General features: G+C 36.7%; 1 protein-coding gene across 1 annotated transcript in view; it reads right to left on the bottom strand.

The window, feature by feature from the left end:
• The window catches only part of itfg1 (integrin alpha FG-GAP repeat containing 1), a 167,933-nt gene that overhangs the window by 115,227 nt on the left and 26,926 nt on the right, over nt 1-25,780 (bottom strand). Inside the window, exons 7-8 of the mRNA XM_048184707.1 lie at nt 23,701-23,750; nt 10,533-10,614 (exon numbers count right to left, since the gene is read on the bottom strand). Coding sequence (XP_048040664.1) covers nt 10,533-10,614; nt 23,701-23,750 — 132 coding nt within the window. The remainder of the gene's footprint in view (nt 1-10,532; nt 10,615-23,700; nt 23,751-25,780) is intronic.

Genomic DNA, 25,780 nt, shown 5'->3' with positions numbered 1-25,780 from the left:
TCAAAACTTTCTCATTATCTTAGCTCGATTCACAACGGTAAGCTTGTAATAATGTTTTATAATAAGAGCGACCTGGTGGATTTCCGCGGGAAATTTGAGCATGCAGCAGTTCCTCTGTGCGGCATTACGTCACGTCCGTAAACAGAAAGGAAGGAGTCCCGTCCAGGCTAGTCGGTTTTATCACGTGAGGATGCTGCTTGTAGCGGATCATTTATAGCCTGTTCTCACAGCAGCTGAAATAATTACACTTATCATTTTGATGTCAGATTGTAATCCAGAAAGATCCAAATGACAATCATCAGTGACAACTGGAGATTCACTCGTAGTCAAAAAGCAAAAGACTTCGGACTGTGGAGTGGATACAGAAATTGAAATTTACAGGTAACGCTAATACACCCTAAATACACAGCCACGCAATGCTGATGTTGTTAACATTAACAATTTGAGAACAATATAACAGTAATAATAATTTGCACGGTCTGGCATGATCCGAGCTTTAAGCGATCGTTAGATTTAATCATCATTGGCAGCGTGATTTATTGTAGGCCTAATGCTTTTTTCCTTAGTTGGTCAGAACAAAAGTGGCAGAAATGTTACTTACTTGTTCAGATGATATTTTCCAGTGAAAATTCTTATATTGGTCATACTTTCAAGACGTAGAATCTGTGATTCTGAAGTACAGTATCCACACCGGTGCGGTGACTGACAGCAAACATTACATTCATCCGCGCTGACGATGAATCAGTACAACGCACGTACAGATAACTGTTCTGCATATGACTGCAATTTCAGGTTTTGAACAGAGATGGCGACAAAGAGGAAAAATCGCGGACTGCAGCTTTAACTTAGTAGAGTGTACTTAAAGGATTAGTTCACTTTCAAATAAAATTTTCCTGATAATTTACTCACCCCCGTCATCCAAGATGTTCATGTCTTTCTTTCTTCAATCGAAAAGAAATTAATGTTTTTGATGAAAACATTCCAGGATTATTCTCCTTATAGTGGACTTCAATGGCCTCCAGACGGTTGAAGGTCAAAATTACAGTTTCAGTGCAGCTTCAAAGGGCTTTAAACGATACCAGATGAGGAATAAGGGTCTTATCTAGCAAATCAATCTGTCAATTTCGAAATAAATACAACTGTATATGCTTTATATAAACAAATAATCGCCTTACGAGTGCTTCCGCCAAAACCGCACTTTTGTATTCTTCAAAAAGCTTACGCTGTATGTCCTATACTCTACTTACGGAAAAAATGACCGATCGTTTTGCGAGATAAAACCCTTATTCCTCGTCTGGTATCGTTTAAAGCCCTTTGAAGCTGCACTGAAACTGTAATTTTTACTTTCAACCGTCTGTTTTCATCAAATCATCATCGTTTTCATCAAAAACCTTAATTTCTTTTTGACTGAAGAAAGAAAGACATGAACATCTTGGATGACATGGGGGTGAGTAAATTATCAGGAAAATTTTATTTGAAAGTGGACTAATCCTTTAAATCCATGTGAAATTTACCTAAAAAAATATGTGTGCAAAAACTTGACAAAGAAAAATTAAGTGAATTTTTGGCTGTTTTTTTTTTTTTTTTCCTCAGTGTAGAGCACTTAGCTACACTATGCAAATTTGGTTGTTGAATACAAACTATGCAGATTTCCTTTGTGTTAAAAAAAAATAGTGCTGCCAATAAAAAAATAAACGTCACGATTTCCAAAAAAGCTGAGGAATCAGTGCTGCAATTTCACAAATGTATTACTTTATGTTAGTCAAATTGAAGAACCTCACCCTTCTATTGAAAGTAAAACTAAAAACAACACTTTTGAACTCTAGAATTTTTGAAATTCTTAATAAAATCAATTCAGATTCAGACAGCAACAGGGGAGCTAGACTACGGGCCTCAGAGCTAACATCACTACTTGGCAGGCTTGACTAGTGGCATGATGAAATATCTGCTCTGAGATCAGTGCTGCATCATCTGAGGTGAGAGGAAGCAATAGCCCAACCTGCTTGCTACCAAACAGGATTGCGCTTTCCTTCTTTTTTGAGCTGATTATTCAACACCTGATTTAAACCAGACCGTCAGCCTCTTGCAGTGACTGCTGTAACTGTTTTGCTGGAGTGTTTGGAACAGAGAGGGATGGCTGGAGAATACTAACGGAGAGAGAGAGCGCTAGAGGAGAGGAGCTGAGAGAAGAAGGTCACTGGGGTGTATCTTTGATCTGCCACTTAGGTGCGGGATGGAGAAGAGAGCCATGCCATAACTGACAGGCAGGAGTGTGATCAGAATAACACCCATTTCAAATCAAACAAGCGGACCCTCCCTTTCCTCCCTCCTTCGCTCGCTCACTTTCTCCGTCTTCCCACCTTCCTCCCACCTCCTCTCACTTCTCGGCACAAAGTATACCTTCACATATTCACTGCATACCACATTCCTTTCATTTCGTTTATTTCAAATGAGTCTTTGAAGCACCTCATATCCACAATTTCTCTCAGCATTTCTCTGTAGGTCATACTAATGTGCATCTCTGCTTGCAGGGGCCGCAAACCCAAATTTTTGCTTTCTTTTTTAATTAAGTGCAGATTCAAACGTTAGCGGTGAAAAGGGGAGAACAAAAGATTAAAATCAAGGTTGCGGCTTTGATGATCAGTACAATTACACCATTTAAACAAGCCCACGTCCCTGAGGGCCAAGCAGTTTGGCTCTTTATAGAAAACGACAAGCTGCAGGACCTGTGCTTTCAGTGCCCACTCAAGCCAGCCGAAGGTATAATGTCAGGATGTGTCCTTGGCTTCAGAAGAAGCCATTCACTTCCCATTACCACCCACTTAATGAGAGCAGCATCGCTATGATTCACCTGTACCGCGTGTGTGCGAGGGGGTGAGAATGCAGCTAAAGCCGGTGTGTATCTGTCTTTACCCCCAGTGCACATCAGCTGCCGTGCTCTGTCCTGTCAAAGACAATCAACATCAGGGAGCTGCAGCCTGTTCCTCACACCAAATCATCTTATAATGACTGTACAGGCTCCTACACACACACACACTCCTGTAGCTAATTGGTGCAGACAGTTTGACGCCTGCGTGTGTGTACTAGACAGTGGTGAAATGCGCACGTGGTAAGGGAAGTTAAAAGCTTTGGAGGGAACCAAAAAAACAGGTGAAAAACAGGAGAGGAAGATGGAAAAGGACAAAGCGGAGAAAGATGTTGATCATCAGGGTTCGGCAGAGATCTTCACAGTCCTGTCTCCAGAACACGCGCCTGACACTAATCCAATAAAGCCTTTTACCATGTGAGCAACATTATTGACTCGGGTACGATCGCACATACATGTAGACTAGGGCTCATCTCACATGCACATCTCTTTCCATCCCCAACATCATTTATCATCCTAAATCACAGTCTACAGCTCATTCTCTCTCCCTCTCTCCCTCTCTCTATATATATATATATATATATATATATATATATATCGTTCCACTCCCCCAACCTCTTGCTTTGCATCCCTTACCGTCACTGTGACATCATTTCTGTGAAGCAGTAAAGGTCATAAGATGATGCCTCTAAAAGGTTTTAGATGTCATACTCATAGGGCAGCTTATAAAGAGCATGTATGTTTCAAGCTCCTTTTTACCAGAACACAGTCCAACATAGATTTCACCTGCACATGACACCAAAAAGTGAGGTTATATTTAAGGGATTCATTTTCAACGGGGAGCGCATTAAAAACTGTTGTCAAATACCCACAAAATCAAAAAAAGGTCTTCAAACAGTCCTCTGCCAAAATAAAAGCTTGGTGTAAATGGATGCATGGAATTGAAGAAATGATGACAAAAATGTAATATATTTAATATTTAAAATAATTTTCCATGGAAAATAATTGTATTTAAACTTTATTTTTACATAAATAAAAGAGTAGAAAATAAAACAATCTAGAAAAATGAAAATTGAAAACAAGGAAATAAAACGCAGCATTCTTTTGTATTTCATTGAAACAAAGTGATTTTGTGACATTAATTTCTGCATCTATGTGATTTATTAGATGCCTGCCAATGTTATTACTGTCATTCAAAAAGAGTAAGACTTTTAGAGACTTGAAGTAGGCTTGTATTTCCTAAAATTAAGAAGGCTGTTTTGATTTCTCAGGCAAACTATTCAAAAGGCAGCCCATGACTCCGTATGTAAACAAATGCAAGACAGAAGGCCATCAATGTCAATGGGGGATTTTTCCTCAAAAAAAAAAAAAAAAAAAAACAGTTTATGCCTTAATTCCAGAAAATGAATATTAATAAAAAAAAAAGGGAAAAAGAAAGAAGTAGAAGTAGTAGTAGTAGAAGAAGAAGAAGAAGAAGATGAGGGTATTGCCATTGAGATAGTATTATATTTTTTATTAATATTTTGAAGTACATTCAAATGAATTAATAATAATCATATACAAACAATTTTTTATATATATATATATATATATATATATATATATATATATATATATATATATATATATATATATATACACACACATATATATATATATATATACACACACACACATATAAATATAAATATATATATATATATATATATATATATATATATATATATAGATAGATATATCATAAATAATTGTATTTTAGTTAACAATAATTTTATTTCAAGTAATAAAAAATATTTTTATTATGGTTTTATTTAACTAAAAAAAGTTTTTAAAAAGTTTTTATATTCATATTATCCGTTCACGAGTATGAGGTAACACAGCTCTGTTTATCATATTAGATATATTTGAGTGTGTTGAAAATATTATAACGTTACTCTGTGCGTTCGCTCGGCGGCTGCTGTGAGACACTTGTTGCACACTGCAGTAAGATAGATCGATTTGAGAATATCATATTAAATGCTGGATGGCTTGTATTAATAAATGGCATGCAAATAATTTTAAAACATATTGTATGATGGAGAAAATGCTGTATTACCGTTGCTAAAAATAAAGCTGCATCTGACTATGCTATGTTAGCTACTTCACAAAATAGTGTTTTTCTCTGAGGCATGGTAAAATCATGGTACTCGCAGAAAATCAAGAAAATTAGATTTATAAAATAAGACTAAACGTGTTGAGATATATAACAACAATTAGTTTTCTGTCTGTAAATGCATCAAAACAGATGTTCCCTTGTCTATTAAAACATGTAATATATTAAAGCGTCTTTGGTGTTTCCATGATTTCTACAAAATAAAATTGTAAAACGAGGGTAACGTGGATATGACGCAATTGACAGGCGACTCCTCACAATTCTGATATGGGTTTTAGAATTGGGTGTAGCAAATTGTACAAACCTACAAAATTCCAATTAAGCGCCCTTCGTGCTATGTTTCATGCACAAGTATGAAATTTGGTAGACATATGTAATGTAGCCCAATACCTACAAAAATGTTCCTGGGAGCAAAATCTGAAAACACAACAGGAAGTGAGATATTTTGAATTTTCTCTGCAACATTTTTACAGTTTTTGCCATTTCCAGACGTTGTACTTTAACGAACTCCTCCCAGAGATTTTATCAGATAAACATCATATTTGGTCGGTCTAATCTTAAGGCCTTTGAGACGTTAAATTACAAAGATCTTGAGTTTTCGCTTAAGGGCGTGTCCGTGGCAGCCTGACTAAATTCGATGTTTCACTATGAAACAGGAAGTTGTTGTAACTCAGGCATACAATGTCTGATCTGCCCCAAACTTCACATGTTTTATTAGAGTCCTGGCTTGAAGATATCTACATGCCAATATTCAGTTACAGTCATAGCGCCACCTGCAGGCAATATGAAATGTAATGTTTTACACTGTGATTAACTCCTCACTGAGATTTAACCAGATCAACATCATATTTGGTCAGTCTAATCTTAAAGGGGCCCTAGAATTAAAAATTAAATTTACCTTGGCATAGTTGAATAACAAGAGTTCAGTACATGGAAATGACATACAGTGAGTCTCAAACTCCATTGTTTCCTCCTTATATAAATCAAAACGATATTTGTAAATTGTCTTTCTAAATGTTTCGTTAGCATGTTGCTAATGTACTGTTAAATGTGGTTAAAGTTACCATCATTTCTTACTGTATTCACGGAGACGAGAGAGCCATCGCTATTTTCATTTTTAAATGCTTGCAGTCTGTATAATTCAGATAGATAGATAGATAGATATATTATAAATAATTGTATTTTAGTTAACAATAATTTTATTTCAAGTAATAAAAAATATTTTTATTATGGTTTTATTTAACTAAAAAAGTTTTTAAAAAGTTTTTATATTTATATTATCCGTTTTCATTCCAATTTTGGTTAAAGTTTTGTAATTTTGTTTTTGTTGTGTATTTTTGTTATTTTTATTTATATATATATATATATATATATATATATATATATATATATATATATATATATATATATATATATATATAGTATTTTAGTTAATAATTTTATTTCAAGTAATGAAAATTTTTTATTATGGTTTTAGTTAAAAAAAAAAAAAAAAAAAAAAAAAAAAAAAAAAAAAAAAAGGCCCTGATGCCAACAGTCTTCAAAAAGTGTCACAACATGACTGATGGGGAGTTTAATGAAAACCTCCATCCTGCTTAAAACTAACATCCTTTGAAGCTCTTTGCTGTAAAATCACCATAACAGCTTGAAGTGACATTTTCTAAAATGACAAAAGAAAGAGTTCAGAGAAAACAGATTAAAGCGTGCAGAGAAGAGCTCTTGTTTGGTCAGATAAGTTAGCTTTGAATATAAAGGCCAAGCTCCTGAGACGCAGCTCAGTTGAACACATTCAATCTTTTAGGTCATTTCACTTTGCTTATCAATCATTTATGCTATGTGAGATTTCACTGCCGGTGTCATCCCCGCTATCAGTGGGATGCTTTTGGAAAGGGGAAATTTGTATTGTTAATATTTAATAGGATCCCACAGGAGCTAATATTCAATTTGGCACCATATGTGAGCATTGAATTTGTGTGTTGTGTATGTATTCCCATAAGAGATGTACTGGATCATTCCTTATCAAATCAAACAAATTTTGGAAACTTCCTCAACTCAAATTCTTTATTTTGTTAATATTTTCTCTGAAGAAAGACACACATAAGTGGTAATGAAAGCCAAAATATTAAATGTCATGGATGTATATTTACTGAGTCACTATTTTGTAGAGGGGGTCAAAATGATAATTTTCACTTAAGATTTGGAGCCAAATTACAGGGGGGTAAAAATGACTTTAGAAAGATGGCAGCACCATTATTTTGTTTTTACACAGAGACTGGTAGGACTATTAGTAAAATCTGTTGACTTTAGCTATCTTTGTTGCAAGTTTTTTGCTCCAAGTTGGCATGCCTGTAACTCAAGAAGTATTAAAGATATCTTAATATCTTTTTATTTCAGTTTTTAACAAACATTTCTTTTGGTATCTTCATTTTAAAGGCTCTATATGGTTCAATCCCAGAGATATGGATATCTTAATGCAGCTCCAGGAGTACATTTTTATGTACACATTTTCAGTGGTCAAAAACCAAGTGGATCACTTTTGGCTGATGATTCTTTTCTTTTAAAGAGGAATATCTGAACAACAAAATAATGTTGAAACTAAAAATGTATCTTGTTTTGTTTTCTATCAACACAATTGCATAGTGCCATAAATACTGGTTTTCCAAAGTTCGTTTGACTTAAAAAGTATTAAAGATATCTCAATAAAGATAGATGCTGGTAATTAACAAACTTTTCTTTTGAAATATTCATTTTCTAGGCTCTATATTCTTCAGTCCCACAGATATGAGGATCTCAATGCGGCTTCATGTTCAATTTGTTGAATTGTACCCATTTTCAATGGTCGAAAACCAAATGTGGTTCACTTTTCACACAGCTGATACTTATTGCATTTAAAAGGGAATGTCTGAAGAATACATAACGTTGAAACTAGAAATGTATCTTGTTTCCCTCTATCAAAACAATTGCATACAACACCCTCTCTGAGAGCCAAAAATACACTGAAAAGGTCAAGTTGAGGCACATTAACTGGCTCTCAAAAGTGTATTTATAAGAATCTATATTTGAATCAGTTTCAATGATATTTGGAAGAAAGGACTTTGTTCATTTTAATAGCTTCTGAAGCTAGCAAGAGTTCAAATATGCAGTATCGCTTCCGCTTTTCCGGTCACGAGTATGAGGTAACACAGCTCTGTTTATCATATTAGATATATTTGAGTGTGTTGAAAATATTATAACGTTACTCTGTGCGTTCGCTCGGCGGCTGCTGTGAAACACTTGTTGCACACTGCAGTAAGATAGATCGATTTGAGAATATCATATTAAATGCTGGATGGCTTGTGTTGATAAATGGCATGCAAATAATTTTAAAACATATTGTATGATGGAGAAAATGCTGTATTACCGTTGCTAAAAATAAAGCTGCATCTGACTATGCTATGTTAGCTACTTCACAAAATAGTGTTTTTCTCTGAGGCATGGTAAAATCATGGTACTCGCGGAAAATCAAGAAAACTAGATTTATAAAATAAGACTAAACGTGCTGAGATATATAACAACAATTAGTTTTCTGTCTGTAAATGCATCAAAACAGATGTTCCCTTGTCTATTAAAACATGTAATATATTAAAGCGTCTTTGGTGTTTCCATGATTTCTACAAAATAAAATTGTAAAATGAGGGTAACGTGGATATGACGCAATTGACAGGCGACTCCTCACACGTCTGATATGGGTTTTAGAATTGGGTGTAGCAAATTGTACAAACCTACAAAATTCCAATTAAGCGCCCTTCGTGCTATGTTTCATGCACAAGTAAGAAATTTGGTAGACATATGTAACAGCCCAATACCTACAAAAATGTCCCTGGGAGCAAAATCTGAAAACACAACAGGAAGTGAGATATTTTGAATTTTCAGTTTTTGCCATTTCTAGACGTTGTACTTTAATGAACTCCTCCCAGAGATTTTATCAAACATCATATTTGGTCAGTCTAATCTTAAGGCCTTTGTGATGTTAAATTGCAAAGATCTTGAGTTTTCGCTGAAGGGCGTGTCCGTGGCAGCCTGACTAAATTTGATGTTTCACCATGAAAGTTGTTGTAACTCAGGCATACAATGTCCGATCTGCCCCAAACTTCACATGTCTTATTAGAGTACTGGCTTGAAGATATCTACATGCCAATATTAAGTTACAGTCATAGCGCCACCTGCAGGCAATAGGAAATGTAATGTTTTACACTGTGATTAACTCCTCACTAAGATTTAACCAGATCATCATCATATTTGGGCAGTCTAATCTTAAAGGTGCCCTAGAATTAAAAATTGAATTTATCTTGGCATAGTTGAATAACAAGAGTTCAGTACATGGAAATGACATACAGTGAGTCTCAAACACCATTGTTTCCTCCTTCTTATATAAATCTCATTTGTTTAAAAGACCTCTGAAGAACAGGCGAATCTCAACATAACACCGACTGTTACGTAACAGTCGGGATCATTAATGTTCATGTTCAAGGCATTACACAAGGGCAGCCAGTATTAATGTCTGGATCTGTGCACAGCTGAATCATCAGACTAGGTAAGCAAGCAAGGACAATAGCGAAAAATGGCAGATGGAGCAATAATAACTGACATGATCCATGATAACATGATATTTTTAGTGATATTTGTAAATTGTCGTTCTAAATGGTTCGTTAGCATGTTGCTAATGTACTGTTAAATGTGGTTAAAGTTACCATTGTTTCTTACTGTATTCATGGAGACAAGCCTGCTGTTATTTTCATTTTTAAAACACGTGCAGTCTGTATAATTCATAAACACAACTTCACTCTTTATAAATCTCTCCAAAAGTGTGTAATGTTAGCTTTAGCCACGGAGCACAGCCTCAAATTCATTCAGAATCAAAAGTAAACATCCAAATAAATACTATACTTACGCGATTAGACATGTTGCATGACGAACAGTTTGTAAAGATCCATTTTGAGGGTTATATTAGCTGTGTGAACTTTATTTATGCTGTTTAAGGCAGTTGCGAGCTCGGGGGGTGGGGAGCACGAGAATTTAAAGGGGCAGCAGCCTGAATTGGGGCATATTTAATGATGCCCCAAAATAGTCAGTTAAAAGAATGAATTAAAAAAAAAAATCTATGGGGTATTTTGAGCTGAAGCTTCACAGACACATTCAGGGGACACCTTAATGTAATATAAGTCATATTACATCTTTTGAAAACACATTCTATGGCACCTTTAAGGCCTTAGCGATGTTAAAATGCAGAGATCTTGAGTGTCCGTGGCGGCCTGACAAAGTCTGATGTTTCGCCATGAAACAGGAAGCTGAATGCCAGTGTCACGACGAATTAACCTACTTTCAGATTCTGAACTGAATCAGAATTGAGCATATTAACCATGAATTACCCTAGAAATCACAGTCAGTTTTTTTGTTATATCATAGTGAATGCATGTAATGCCACCTCTAATCACAACACAAAAAGGCTGCATACAGTGATCTGCTACTACTCACCGAAGTCTACAAATGCAGATTGACCCACTTGCACTGTATTATTTGGAGCTTTTCCAGGCAGGGTTCTGGTGAAGTTCCCGTCCTAATGAACAGAAAGATTTAACAGGATTAAAACACACACTTTCATTTCCTTTAAAAAGTACATTTCCTTTCATGCAGAGCTTGTAACTGTAGGGGGAAAAAAAACCCTTGTCCTTGAGCAACAGTAAAAAATGCCTCTAATTTCTAAAGTGTCAGCGGAGCCGTCAGAACAGAGCTAATAATTTAGTGCATCTGAAAAGCACAGCCGCTGTGGGCATGACAGAGAGGAAGCACAGCCGCTGTGGGCATGACAGAGAGGAAGCCCAGACTGACATGGGTGGGGAAGGGTTGCTTGGAGTCTGTACCACCTGATGGACATTACAAGACAATTCAGCAAGACGAAATGTGTGGTCTAACAATACGATCAGCTGAATTTAAAGGGAGGCTTTCCATCTGATTGACAGGCCATGAGGCAGTGGGGCAAAGAGAGCAGGAAGTAACTGACGGCAGACGTGCAGTGTAGGTGTGGACTGAAGGTGATTGACTGGTAGGCAGCAGGGGTCACAGAATGATGGCTAATTGGAGTGCGGAGAGGTCAGAGGGCAGGGTAAGGCTACTGTGCACATTGATTAGCCCATGTAAGCCAAAGCACAGCATGGCACCAGTGATCAAAGCGTGTTTGGGAAACCCGCTAAGACAGGAGCTTCAGAAAAGCCTTGGAGACTACATGCTGAATAGAGGCCTCTAAAAAAAAAATTCCAATACTGTGCACTGACTGTCCACCACAATAACGTGAAGTAGACAGCAGAGAGACACATACGTTTCACAAGGAACAGATCAAAGCCACATTACTACAGAATGATGAGTCAGGATACAGGGTACGAACAGAAAAGAGAGTTGAAAGAGCATGTCAGAACAAATTAGAATCGAAACAGAAAGACGTCATCTGAACAAAACTGCATTGCTTAATGTTGCTTACGTTTATGTGCTTTTACAATTCATATAAATGCAAATCAACAAATTATTAAATTATAAAGAACACATAAATGCTTGCCAGATAATGTATAATACTGTACAAGTTTTAAAACATTTAAATAGACAAATCAAGTAGTAAAAATGTGTATGACGGCAACACAGATATTTGATTTTGTGATTATGCTACACTCATTTCATTCATAGCGTTTACACTCATTTGTGTATCACATCTTACAAGGTTTAAAATATTTAACGAGACATTAAATAGTAGAAATTGTGCATGATACAGTATTTTAGTTGATATTATTCCTTATACGTGCAGAGACGGCAACATGGCTATTAGATTGTGCTGCGCTCATTTCATTATAGACTTTACACACAACGATTATAGTGTAGTGATTTAAGAGGTTTATGTAAAATACTGTGCTATACTATCCCCTGGCCCACCTATTTTCCATTAAAAACAAATTGCGACTGTGTCTGCTGAATATTTTTCCAATTATTTGGTAAAATTGATTCACTACTGAATCACTACATTATTTTTCTCAGCAACGTAATTAAGTAATTAAACTTCACTATTAGAGAGACATATAGAAGTGAGATGCTGCACAGTTATATCTGTTTTTTTAGTTTGGCTGTTCACATTTTCCTTTAAATTTGTCCAGTATCAGATTTGAGTGTGAATTGGTTACGGTCCTGAACTGACCCGTATGCGCAAAATAACGACAACAAAGACAGCACACAGAACACTGTCATACGGAAGTAAACACAGAGGTTACTGAAGTCAGCACTTTCCCGTTCATTTTTTAGGTTATGCACCACGGAAGCCGGCGAATCTGTGTGCAGCCGATAAGGAGGACGTAGACGAGGATGAGGAGAAAGAGAGCAATGTTTTGTTTGATGAAAACAGCTCACCGTCCCTCCACTGACTAACTTTGCTGCTGTCTTCCATATTCAAAGAACTACTGGTATGTAAAGTCTTTGGAGTGACATTAGTGCAGAATTGTGCCAAATGTCGATCTAGAGTGACGTAAAATCTCCGATATAACTGTTCAGACTGAGGTCGCATTGTAAAATAACAGACCTGTATTTGATTTAGGACTACATATGGAAGTGTCCCAAATACATCATCAATTCTTCTTCCAAAACATCTTTTTGTCTTACACTAGCGTTTACGTGGACACATTTTGTTTCAATCAGAATTAATTTATTCCAATTAATGAATCTGAACGTAGTGTTTACATGAACGCTAAATAAGGTGATCGGGTTAAAGGGTTAGTTCACCCAAAAATGAAAATTATGTCATTAATGACTCACCTTCATGTCGTTCCACACCCGTAAGACCTCCATTCATCTTCGGAACACAGTTTAAGATATTTTAGATTTAGTCTGAGAGCTTTCTGTCCCTCCATTGAAAGTGTAGGTACGGTATACTGTCCATGTCCAGAAAGGTAATAAAAACATCATCAAAGTAGTCCATGTGACATCAGTGGGTTAGTTAGAAGTTTTTGAAGCATCTAAAATACATTTTGGTCCAAAAATAACAAAAACTACGACTTTATTCAGCATTGTCTTCTCTTCCGGGTCTGTGTATATCCACAGTGACGCTGCTTCTTCTTCTTCTACGGCGGTTGGCATCCAGCTTATTGGTGCATTACCGCCCCCTTCTGCTCCAGACAGTGACGCTGATGACGTGTTATGTAGTGTGCCTGAGCCATAGGCGCCGGAAATGGTCGAGCACCCACAGAAAAATACGAGATATTCTCCATTGATTTTAACCAATAGAAAATCAATTGTAGCTTTCAGACACGAACTTCACCCTTTTTATAGTTTATTTAAGGCCGTTTCTATGGCGATATTTTAATGCCAAACGTCGAGAGCGCATCCAAGTGATGCGCGCGAGCACAAATGGCTCTGCTCTCGATCAGATACACGCGCGAGCTCAAAATCAAACTCTCCTTGCACCAGATAGCGAGAGCATGACTCGCGACAACACTCGTGAACAACTCGTGCTTTTGGGTTGAAATTGTCACGGATATAATGCAAATAAAACATCAAGTTGACGTTGATTTGAGTTAAATAAGAAGCGAACTAGCACTGAAACGTGTTGTTTTTGAAATTATGCGTTGTGGCTTCTGACATACGCGTCAATCTATCGCTTAACTCTTTTTTCCAGGGAAATCACTAGCAAAATGCACACAGACATGTCCCTGCTCTTGATATACAAATATTAATTAACTTCTTTGAACTTTATGAGGGGGAAAAAAAAACGATATGAGGGCAGATTCGAACCTCTGATAATTAAAGCATGGCTGAACCTCTGATTCTATTAACAAAAATTCTACCACTGGACTATCAGGGAACGCGAAAATTGAGCGTGAATGTATCTGTAATATAATGAATCTAATTGGGGGGGGGTGATGTGGAGCACTGGGAACCCACCGGCAGAAACATAAATCGGCGCCTATGGCCTGAGCTTCGTTTACAGTCTGAGGGAGACGCACGCTGTATTCAAGCTATTCTACATTGTTAGTATTTTGGTACTGCTATATTTTTTTAAATGGTGCGTAGGTGTGCATGTCTCGGATGCCCTAATCGCGTCACAGTCCGGAGCAGAAGGGGGCGGTAATGCACCAATAAGCTGGATGCCAACCGCCGTAGAAGAAGAAGCAGCAGCGTCACTGTGGATATACACAGACCCGGAAGAGAAGACAATGCTGAATAAAGTCGTATTTTTTGTTATTTTTGGACCAAAATGTATTTTAGATGCTTCAAAAACTTCTAATTAACCCACTGATGTCACATGGACTACTTTGATGATGTTTTTATTACCTTTCTGGACATGGACAGTGCACCGTACCTACACTTTCAATGGAGGGACAGAAAGCTCTCGGACTAAATCTAAAATATCTTAAACTGTGTTCCGAAGATGAATGGAGGTCTTACGGGTTTGGAACGACATGAGGGTGAGTCATTAATGACATAATTTTCATTTTTGGGTGAACTAACCCTTTAATGTGCATGCTTATGTCACAAGCTTCAAATCGGAATTGATTTTTTTAAAATGCACACACTGCACAAATATATAGAGTTTCCAGCTGTTTGCGCATACTATTCTCTTAAATTGCTTCTGTTCTTTGTTTTAAAAAGCAGACTTGATATCTATTTCGGGTCCTAATTAGGAGACAATGAGCACATGAAGCTTTGTGCCCTGATGCTTTTATATTAATCAAGCAGTAAAAAAGCCCATTACTGCGCCCAAACAAGGCGTCTGTGGACAAAAGTCTGAAACAAGGACTGCTGGGACGTTGTCCTGCTCTACTTCACAGATGATAAGTGGAAGGCAGGAAGGCAAGGAAGGAAGTTTTTAGAATGAAATTTTAAATGACATTTGGCTAATCCATTACGATTGACGTGGTTACATGTGACTTTTTTTATTCCGACTGTGCAAGTACTTCGATTACAATTGGATTATTAGGGTCCATGTAAACGCAGTTACTGATTCACTATGGTAAGCCTATTACAAGTGTTTATATTTTAGACCTAGCGGGATGTATTTTTGGGGGGAAATTGCGTACATACGCCACTCGCCCGTGTCTCGTCACATCCGTAAATAGAGAAAATTTGCTCTGGCTACTTTGCCGCGTGTATGGTGTGTGAGTGGCATAGGTTAGTTGTCACACCCAGCGAGAAAGGTTGACACGGAGGATGCTAAATCTCGAACCTCTGGGGAATCATCCGTTTAAAAAAAAAAGAAAAAAGAAAAGTTGAACAGAGGAGAGTCTGCTGGCAAAAAATAGAACACGACAGAGCTCTTAATAAAATGCGAATCATTGCCTTGGTTTTTCAGAGATGGCAAGAACTGAGGGATTTGAAATGTTGTAAAAGCGACACAGAGATTCTGTTTTTTATTACTCAACAGGTGAGTAAGGTATTTTATTGAACAGATAAATTGCCATGTGTAGCTCTCAGCGTTCATAGTAAAGCATTATCTATTGTGAAGTCATTTCATTACGGTTGTTGTAGCGCTGTGCTGGAATTTGTTTTCAATAAACAGAACCGTGTCTATTAATGGGTAAAGCTACAGTAACATCTTCAGCTGTCAGCTTGAGATCCTTTCCATCTAATCTGGTTATATATCTTAAGCCTAGTAGTGAATGTTTTATGAGAACCAGATAATCTTCATCTGCAGAGTCACAAAAGCCGAAGCACAACCAAAACAATGAGTGTGTATCAATCAACTCCTTGGCTTTCTAGGTCGTGAATCATGAATTGGACCCCGGCTCACTACACATTGGGACACTGATGACTATTTCTGGCGACATGACAACATCCTCATTGTATAACATCACAACTGGTATTTATGAACAACAGCAGAACTAATATCTTTACTATATTCATTTTTATTGTTATTTATAATACATTATGATAAATACTTTGCTTTTTACATATACATGCAACATTTCAGCTGTAAATAAATAATGTTAGCTAGATTATGTTAATTACCTGTCTAGTGTAGCGATGTATGTTTATGTTGACATAAATAATGGTTTGTATTTTAAAAAACATCTATTGCGTATCATTATGTGTAGTGAGTTGGCTCACGTGATTTAGTAATTTACATATGAAAAAAAAAAAAAAAAAGCTTTTAATCGCTATTTTCCTAAAACAATATTAATCAGATGAAACTCAGTTTAGAGATGAAGCACGTTATTACATTACACATAATTACAAAAAACTACTGCACTGCACTGGGTAACTGTGCACATTAACATCATCAATGTGTATTAAGCGTGAACACTAGAACACTACCGCCCCCCTCCCCTTCCACCACCACCAACCTGTAACTGACCATAAATCGCTTCATTACCTCCAGTACCATCTGAGGCTCAGTCAGCACAAAACACATCTAATCACTTCAGCTTGGCCAGATGCAGCAGTTCTGTCAGCTTTCAAAGTCTTTCAAAACCAAGATGGCAGGGTGGTAAAATGGTCTCATTAAATATGATGACACATACTGTTTTAGATCATAATTTGAAAGGGAAATAGGGGGAAAATATAAACACTTTCTGTGAAAACTACTTCTAATATTATTTTTAAATAATGAAACTCTAGGTTTTTTAAAGTCACCACCATGATCCAACAATCCAATCAATTCCAATGGACCAAATCCAAGTCCCGTCCTACTTTTTTTCTTGTTCGAGAAGCTGTTTCACTCAGATATACAGTACTTCACTATACCGACTTCCATTTCAAACCAACTAGACTAAGCCATGTGAAATATTGAGGTCAGTGGTGGCACATTTATTTAGTCTTATAACATATAAAATATTCAATTGTGCTTATAAAATATTTAAAAATGTAAGTTCATAGAAAGAGAGATAAATTTGGCACCACAATGTACTGTGTGTTATTTGTCTTTTTGTAGTGGTTGTCCTACTTGATAAACTGAGCTGGTTATGTAGCAGCTCTTGGCCTGAGGGATTTGTTCATAATTCTTGTAAAAAGCAAAACTCAAGTGCCTCCTTCCTTCTTTGTGGACAGTGTTTATCCATCTCCATTGAAAACTCCCTTGAGCCTTCCTCTGAAACAACAGGCATGCATCTGGCGGTATAATATCGATTGGTGTATGATTGCGGGAGGCAGTAATGTGATTGTGGCTTATGTAAAGATAATGGTGACTTGACTCTAATCTTCTCCAAGTAGAATGAGGCCGTGTTGAGTCACAGGGTCTGTCTCATTGGATTGATTGAACACTGATGTTAATAGGAAGGGGCTGTAACACTGGCATGCTGGCCTCAGGGGGTTGTGAGTAAATGTGTGTGTATTGCTGGAAAATTACTAGATAGAATCAATGCTCTTAAAAGGGGAGTGTCATTAGAGACATTAAATGTATTGATGTTTTACAATCAAAAGATTTAGAAGAAATTAATATCAGACATGGAAATTGAATTTCCATTTCTAAGAACTTACTGAACTACTGCTGCGAATTATGCTCTGGCTCATTAAATATACAGCAGGTCTCCTTAAAGGGGCAGTACATGCAAAATGAAAATTCAGTCATTTACTCATCCTCATGTCATTCAAAACCTGCATGATATTTGGGCAAATGTTTGTGTTTAATTGTGCATTCAATGAAAGTCAAAGGTGTCAAAAACTAAAACAAAAACTGTCCAATAGAAGAAAAAAAAAAGTCAATTTTCAGAATGACATGATTGAATAAATGATGACAGAACTTCAATTATTAAGTGAACTACAATTTTAAATGTGATAGAAGGAATTTTAGCTGTTTTGCTGATTAGACCACCTCCATCTCATCATCCATCATCAAATCTAAAAAACGTATTCTCCAAAGACACATCCACTAACACGATATCAGCGATGTCAGATCAAGAACAAATATTTTTTATATTATATTTCATGTTTTAGCTGGTCTGGGCCTGAACTTAGATTATCTTATAGACAGGAAATGTTTTGCGGTCATTCTGATCTTACCAACGACAGGCAGTTAAAAAACAGCCAGGCACACAGCACTATTGCAATTGTAAAAGCTATAAATGATGATGTGCCATAACATTCTCTGAGGGCTGCTGGAGTGAGGCGTTTTGCTAACGCTTACTAAATGCTGAACCTCGCAGTTTGACGATCATTAACAAACACAATGCATTCTGTTATAATAGGTGCTATGCATTTCAAGAGATTTATGGAGCTCTTGCTGCTGTGCCATGTTAAATCCCAGGCTGTTTAACAAGAAGAGCAGGGAGAAGAAACTTCAGAGTAAATAGAGATGGACAGAATACATGACCCTCCCTCTGGTCTCACTACATACATGTTTTGTTTTTGGTAAATATATTATATGCAGAACACACAGGGATATAGTACGATTGCAAGATAATGGTTAAACTGATAATCATGACTGTTTTGCTCAAAAATAGTTTTGAGAAGTTTCCATCAAAAGCTAAATCAGTGAAGTTTCTAATATTAATACCGAATGATGTTTAAGTTTTTCTATTAAAAAACAAAACCAAAAAAAAAAAAACACTATGTATTGTTGCATAGAGTTTGCATAAGTGAATTTATTCAGCAAACACAATCATAAACAAAGTCAAGATTCATGTCTAGATTTATTAGAGTTTGTCACTGATAAGTTTTTTTTTTTCTTTTTAACTGAGAATATTAAAGGGTTAGTTCACCCAAAAATAAAAATTCTGTCATTTATTACTTACCCTCATGCCGTTCCACACCCGTAAGACCTTCGTTAATCTTCGGAACACAAATTAAGATATTTTAGTTGAAATCCGATGGCTCCGTGAGGCCTCCATAGGGAGCAATGGACACTTTCTCTCTCAAGATCCATAAAGGTACTAAAAACATATTTAAATCAGTTCATGTGAGCACAGTGGTTCAATATTAATATTATAAAGCGACGAGAATATTTTTGGAGTGCCAAAAATAACAAAATAACGACTTATTTAGTGATGGCCAATTTCAAAACACTGCTTCAGGAAGCTTCGGAACATTATGAATCAGTGTGTCGAATTATGATTCAGACCGCGTGTCAAACTGCCAACGGCTGAAATCACGTGACTTTGGCGCTCCGAACAGCAGATTCGACACACTGATTCACTGTGCTCCGATGCTTCCTGAAGCAGTGTTTTGAAATCGGCCATCACTAAATAAGTCGTTATTTTGTTATTTTTGCCGCTCCAAAAATATTCTCGTCGCTTTATAGTATTAATATTGAACCACTCTGCTCACATGAACCGATTTAAATATGTTTTTAGTACCTTTATGGATCTTGAGAGAGGAAGTGACATTTCTTCCTATGGAGGCCTCACGGAGCCATCGGATTTCAATTAAAATATCTTAATTTGTGTTCTGAGGATTAATGAAGGTCTTACGGGTGTGAAAAGGCATGAGGGTGAGTAATAAATGACAGAATTTTCATTTTTGGGTGAACTAACCCTTTAAGTCATTGCAAATAGCACAAGTGGCCTTGTGAAGGAACACAGACTGGCTGTATTCTTTAATTCAATGTAATGGAGATCACTAAACTAACATTTTTGTCTGTTTTCAGATTTTTTGTTGTTGTTGTTGTTTTTTGCATGCATGGTTGTCAGTTTGGAAAGATTAAGTAAAACATTGCATGGAAATTGTGGATCGCCCTGTGATCATTTTGAGAAATCTTTCATTTTTTAATATGTGTGTCTGTATGACATCAGGTTCCTCTGTCATCAAAAGATATCTCATACAAGAGGAACTAAAGCTATTCTGTGACTTGACAGGAGTACAATATTACTATCTACACTGAAGCCCTGAATCATCCCTGACATTATATATATATATATATATATATAGTATGTATATACTGTACATATATGTATGTATACAGTACATACATCCATGTATATGTATGTATATATATATATATATATATATATATATATATATATATATATATATATATATATATATATATATATACACATATTGTACACATGTAAGCGCATAAAAATGGATTGAGGCTCTGGATTGTAAACACAGGCTGCGGGTGGATTGCGTGGCTCTTGTGCGACTGACACAACGCGTGTTACAGTGGCGCAGTGCACCGATTGAGATTTGGTATGGCAGCCATGATTGGGATCACGAGCAATTGATGTGCGGGCAAGCAGTGAGCGCGTATGGACGTATTAATGTTCCAAGGGCAGCCATAATTACACAGTCATGGTGTTTTCACCAAACGGCAGGCTAACTCCATAACTTGAGTCGAGGAAAAAAAAAAAAAAAATCACTAAGCTAAAGAATCAGAGGGCAAATATTTTCTGGCTTGTTTGTTTGGTCGGGCAGCTCCGTCTAGCTGCTAAAATGACTGATGGTGTCTTGTATTACAGTAATGACTTTGCATGCAGTCTACAGCTGAAGCTTTTCAATTTAAACAAACACTGGAGCTGCTGTGTGCGCCTGTGTGTATAATCAGGGTTGGGAATAAGTGTTTAAGGAGAGCGAGAGGAAAGTAATTAAAACGGAGTGTGCTACAGGAAGCAGAGGGCACTGGCCTGTGACCAAAGACTGTTAACTCAAAAACCTCACAGTAAATAATGGCAGGATTACTGCGGTTTTACTGGGAGACATTTCCCCATAAGGTGCGCGTGTATGCGTGTGTATGAAAGTGCGATTCTGAAAGGTGGTGTGAATTTATGTATGAAAGCATCAGTAATCAAAGACTAGTCACCAATCAGCTGTGTTTTTCATTCAGATCCATTAAGCCTCTTTCAGAAATATGAACTAGGCAGAGTCTAAAATGGCTGCTGCCTCAGATGTGATTAGCAATTGGCCCATCGCTCCCCCTCTTTAATCATCCAACCACTTATCTCCTCCTTTTCTTTATTTCCACCCTGCCTGTCTGTCTTCACAGGACGTCATTTTATCCATCCCTGCACTTCTGTCACCAGCCCCTCGCTCTCAGAATGAAATGATGAGGTGCCCCGCGGGAGGAGGAGAGGCGATCTAACCTGACTTCCTCCCTCTGTATCTCTGAAGCACCATCAGCAGCGGAGCGCCACGGACCCACGCAATGCTGGAAAAGAGTAGGGGGCAGGGGAAAATGCTTCCGAAAAGCTGCACTGCTTCAAGAAGATGCATGCTGACCTTTTACAGTCGGCTTGGGTCACAGCGGCACATTGCAATTCTGTCTCTCTCTCTCTCACATTGTTCAACTATTTATCATCTGCTATTTTTGTAGTTTCTCACCTGCTCAGAGACGCTCCTTTATGAAACTGTGTCCACTTCTTTTACCTTTGATATTCTAGTTTTTCTCTACTTTAAGTCTTTAAGCAAAATGGGGGGGGGGGGGTCTCTGACTCTGTGTTCTTTAGGCTCTCACACATTAAAGCATTAGTTCACTTTCAAATGAAAATTAGCCCAAGCTTTACTCTCAAACCATCCTAGGTGTATATGACTTTCTTCTTTCTGATGAACACAATCGGAGGGAAATTAATAAATATACTGACGCATCCGAGCTTTATAATGTAGTGTACAGGAACAATGAGTATGAGCTGAAGAAAGTGCTTCCATCCACATTCATCCATCATAAACATATTCCACACAGCTCTGGGGGATCAATAAAGGCCTTCTGAAATGAAGCGATGCATTTGTGTAAAAAAAAAAATAAAAAAAAAAATAAAAAATCCATATTTAAAGTTATGAAGTAAAATATCTAGCTTCCGCCAGAACGCCTTCCATATTCAACTTAAAATGACATTTATAATGTTACAAAATACTTCTATTTCAAATAAAGGCTCTTCTTTTGAACTTTCTATTCATCAAAAAAAGCACCAAATCAATGTAGAATGATTTCTAAAGAATCATGTGACACTGAAGACTGGGGTAATGATGCTGAAAATTCAGTTTTGCCAATACAGAAATAAATGACATTTTACAATATTAAAATACATAAGTTATTTTATTATAATGATATTTTTTTTTTTTTTTTTAATAAGTAAATTAAATTTTTGTGGCAAAAAAAAAAAAAAAAAAAAAAATCTAAATACTCTTAATTACCATATAAGTCACATTTGAAAACATTTGTGTTAAATAGTGTCCATCTGATAAAGATTAACAGAAGATTAACAAGATTAACAGATTAACAGCTATTTTCACTCATTTCCCTGCAAAAACCTAGACATTAAACTACCACCCATAATCCAGTTTAACATCAAACATGTTAAAATAATGCAGTGAATATTTAAAGGTGCCCTAGAATTAAAAATTGAATTTATCTTGGCATAGTTAAATAACAAGAGTTCAGTACATGGAAATGACATACAGTGAGTCTCAAACACCGTTGTTTCCTCCTTATATAAATCTAATTTGTTTAAAAGACCTCTGACGAACAGGCGAATCTCAACATAACACCGACTGTTACGTAACAGTCGGGATCATTAATATGTACGCCCCCAATATTTGCATATGCCAGCTCATGTTCAAGGCATTAGACAAGGGCAGGACGTCTGGATGTGCACAGCTGAATCATCAGACTAGGTAAGCAAGCAAGAACAATAGCAAAAAATGGCAGATGAAGCGATAATAACTGACATGTTATCCATGATATCATGATATTTTTAGTGATATTTGTAAATTGTCTTTCTAAATGTTTTGTTAGCATGTTGCTAATGTACTGTTAAATGTGGTTAAAGTTACCATCGTTTCTTACTGTATTCACGGAGACAAGACTGTCGTTATTTTCATTTTTAAACACTTGCAGTCTGTATAATGCACAAACACAACTTCATTCTTTATAAATCTCTCCAATAGTGTGTAATGTTAGCTTTAGCCACGGAGCACTATCAAACTCATTCAGAATCAAATGTAAACATCCAAATAAATACCATACTTGCACGATTAGACATGCTGCATGACGAACACTTTGTAAAGAACAATTTTGAGGCTTATATTAGCTGTGTGAACTTTGTTTATGCTGTTAAAGGCAAGCGCGAGCATTTAAAGGGGCCGCAGCCTAAATCGGCTCATATTTAATGATGCCCCAAAATAGGCAGTTTTTTTATTAAAAAATTAATAAAAAAAAAATCTATGGGGTATTTTGAGCTGAAACTTCACAGACACATTCAGGGAACACCTTAGACTTATATTACATCTTTTAAAAAGACGTTCTACAGCACATTTAAATTCACAAGAGTGCAATTATTAAATGTCACCAATGCAGAAAGAATTTAATTAAAAAAGAGGTACTTGTGTTCATTTTCTATTGATCATGGGAGCTATTTGTCAAATGATGGAAAGGAGTGCAATAACTAGGTGCATATCCAGACATGTGGTGTAGTTAAGTGCATTGAGTGTTTTAAAGAGCCGATTCAGTTGTCTGGATCGCTGTGATGGGAGTAATGTTGTACAGTTTCAGTAAAGTAAGCCAGATTGAGATAGTCTGCTACATCCTCCATCCATTTAGAACCAACCCCCAGTATTGGCAATCGCCATGCAAACTGCTCATTTCTTTGTGGCCGTTACCTGATATGCATAACTCTTCAGTGAATCTTTGCGAAAACAACACTAACAGCTCATGCAAATAAAAGACTGCAAGCAGTGGGAATTCCCTCCTCAATGTTAACACACTAGTGTTAAAGATTAAAGGATAGAAAGTAATGCTTTAATCTACCTTATTAATCCAGGTCTCAAATGTATTTGATTCGGTGGTGAGGAACAAATCTGTGAAAAAAGAGAGACAAAGCAAGAGAGAGATAATTAGTTACTTCACAAAATGTCCAGACTTCCTTGCTTTTCGAGTGCGATTCTGATTTAAGTGTGTTTGTGATGCATTGAGCGTGAGAGCCATCATCAGCATTTGGAAGTATAGATCCCTGTGACAGAAAGAGAAACGGACCAGCGCCATCTTGCTGGCAGCAGCGGCGGCTCTTTGTTCAGTCCTGCCATACAGTATTGCACAGTAAGAGACTTTACCAGACCTTGATCGAACAAATGGGGAAGTGAAGAAGAATGAATCAGCAAGCAGATTATCACAACATACATTGAATGGAAGCATACTGACAAAAGCACAGTTGAACCAAGGAGATCGAATACACACGTGAAACCATAACACGTGAGCTCAGTGTTTTGACATATTAAACACAAGCCCGTTTGTGAAACTGAACCTGAGCTCAATATAAGCCAGGTGCCACCTCCAGTTTGAGTCTTCGGAATGCAGACAATTTCAGATGTTCAATACATCGATGTTGTTCTCTACATCACCATTATGACTTGTGTGATTTCATCTCTTGTGTCCTTCTCTCAATAACCACAGAACACACCACATGTATTATCAAGCATGATTCTCCTGACAGAGTCCGATATGGAGTTATTACACTGATTGGTGCAGACGAGCGGTGTAATTTTGTGTTGCTGTCGATGTTCTTCTTTCCTTTTGTGTGGTGGTGGCTTCATTTTAGAGGCCTGGGTGTTGTTATGGAGATGGAGCAAGAAGCATGTAACAGCCGGATGTTATTTTTGTGAGACTTACACTGCTTTCAAACACAGCAGTCAACACTTCAGGTGTGTGAGGTTGAGAAAAAAATGCAAAAAGAAGAGAAACAAAGAGACATATCATGATAAACAGGATTTTCTTTACTCTTTTGAAACAAACAAGTTCAATGTTTTATGTAACTATAGTCTAAAACTAGTCTGTCCATAAAGAGTGAAAAAATAGTTAAGAAGTGCAACAATATTACAGTCAATAAGATTTTATGTTTAATGGATTTTTGAACTAATGTGGACATGACAGATCACATTTCAGCCATTAGAGTTCAAAAAAGTAATTTCCCATTCATTTTTTTCCACAAAGGAAAAAAACTCTCAATAAAGAATCTAATCCATGAACAAAGACAGATCACAAGATTATACTACTGTTTGATTTGAAGAAAAAAAAAGTTTTTGGCCCACCATAACGAATGACACCAGTGCAGACTAGTTAGCCATTCAAAGACTCTATATTTACCAAGAAGTTTCATTCATATTTCTATGAATTGGAAAAATTGCATAGCGCAATTGGTTAAGCTCCGGTTCCCACAGAAACAGCCAATGTCCTAGTTGTGCGTTTGGGCTTGCACATGTGCATTGGCTTTACCGAACTTTAATACACTTTTTATGCTATAAAAAATATTGGACCGTTCATGTCATATTTTGTTGCTAATTTGAAATATGTTATTTAACATGATTAATATTAAAAGTTGACCACAGAGAAAAGTAAAATGCTTCAAAGGAGCACGATATGACCCCTTAAAGGGTTAGTTCATGCAAAAATAAAAATTCTGTCATTAATTACTCACCCTCATGTCGTTTAACACCCGTAAGACCTTTGTTCATCTTCGGAACACAAATTAAGATATTTTTTGATGAAATCCAATGGCTGAGTGAGGCCTGCGATTTCAAAATACTGTTTCATGAAGCTTCAAAGCTCAACAAATCTTTTGTTTTAAATCAGTGGTTCGGAGCACCAAAATCACATGATTTCAGTAAACGAGGCTTCGTTACGAAATTTCAATTTCAGTGTTTCGAAATTTCAATGGTTTACCACTGGGGGGCGTGACTTTGGCAGTTTAATACGCGCTCCGAACTGCTGATTCGAAACAAACGATTCGTTAAGCTTTGAAATTTCATGAAGCAGTGTTTTGAAATCGCCCATCACTGGATGTTGTTGAATAAAGTCATTATTTGTTTTTTTTTTGGTGCACAAAAAGTATTCT

Source organism: Megalobrama amblycephala, linkage group LG3 (assembly GCF_018812025.1).
Source record: "Megalobrama amblycephala isolate DHTTF-2021 linkage group LG3, ASM1881202v1, whole genome shotgun sequence".
NCBI lineage: Eukaryota > Metazoa > Chordata > Actinopteri > Cypriniformes > Xenocyprididae > Megalobrama > Megalobrama amblycephala.
The sequence above is the reverse complement of the archived record's forward strand: the minus strand, read 5'-3'. Positions and strand labels throughout refer to the sequence as shown.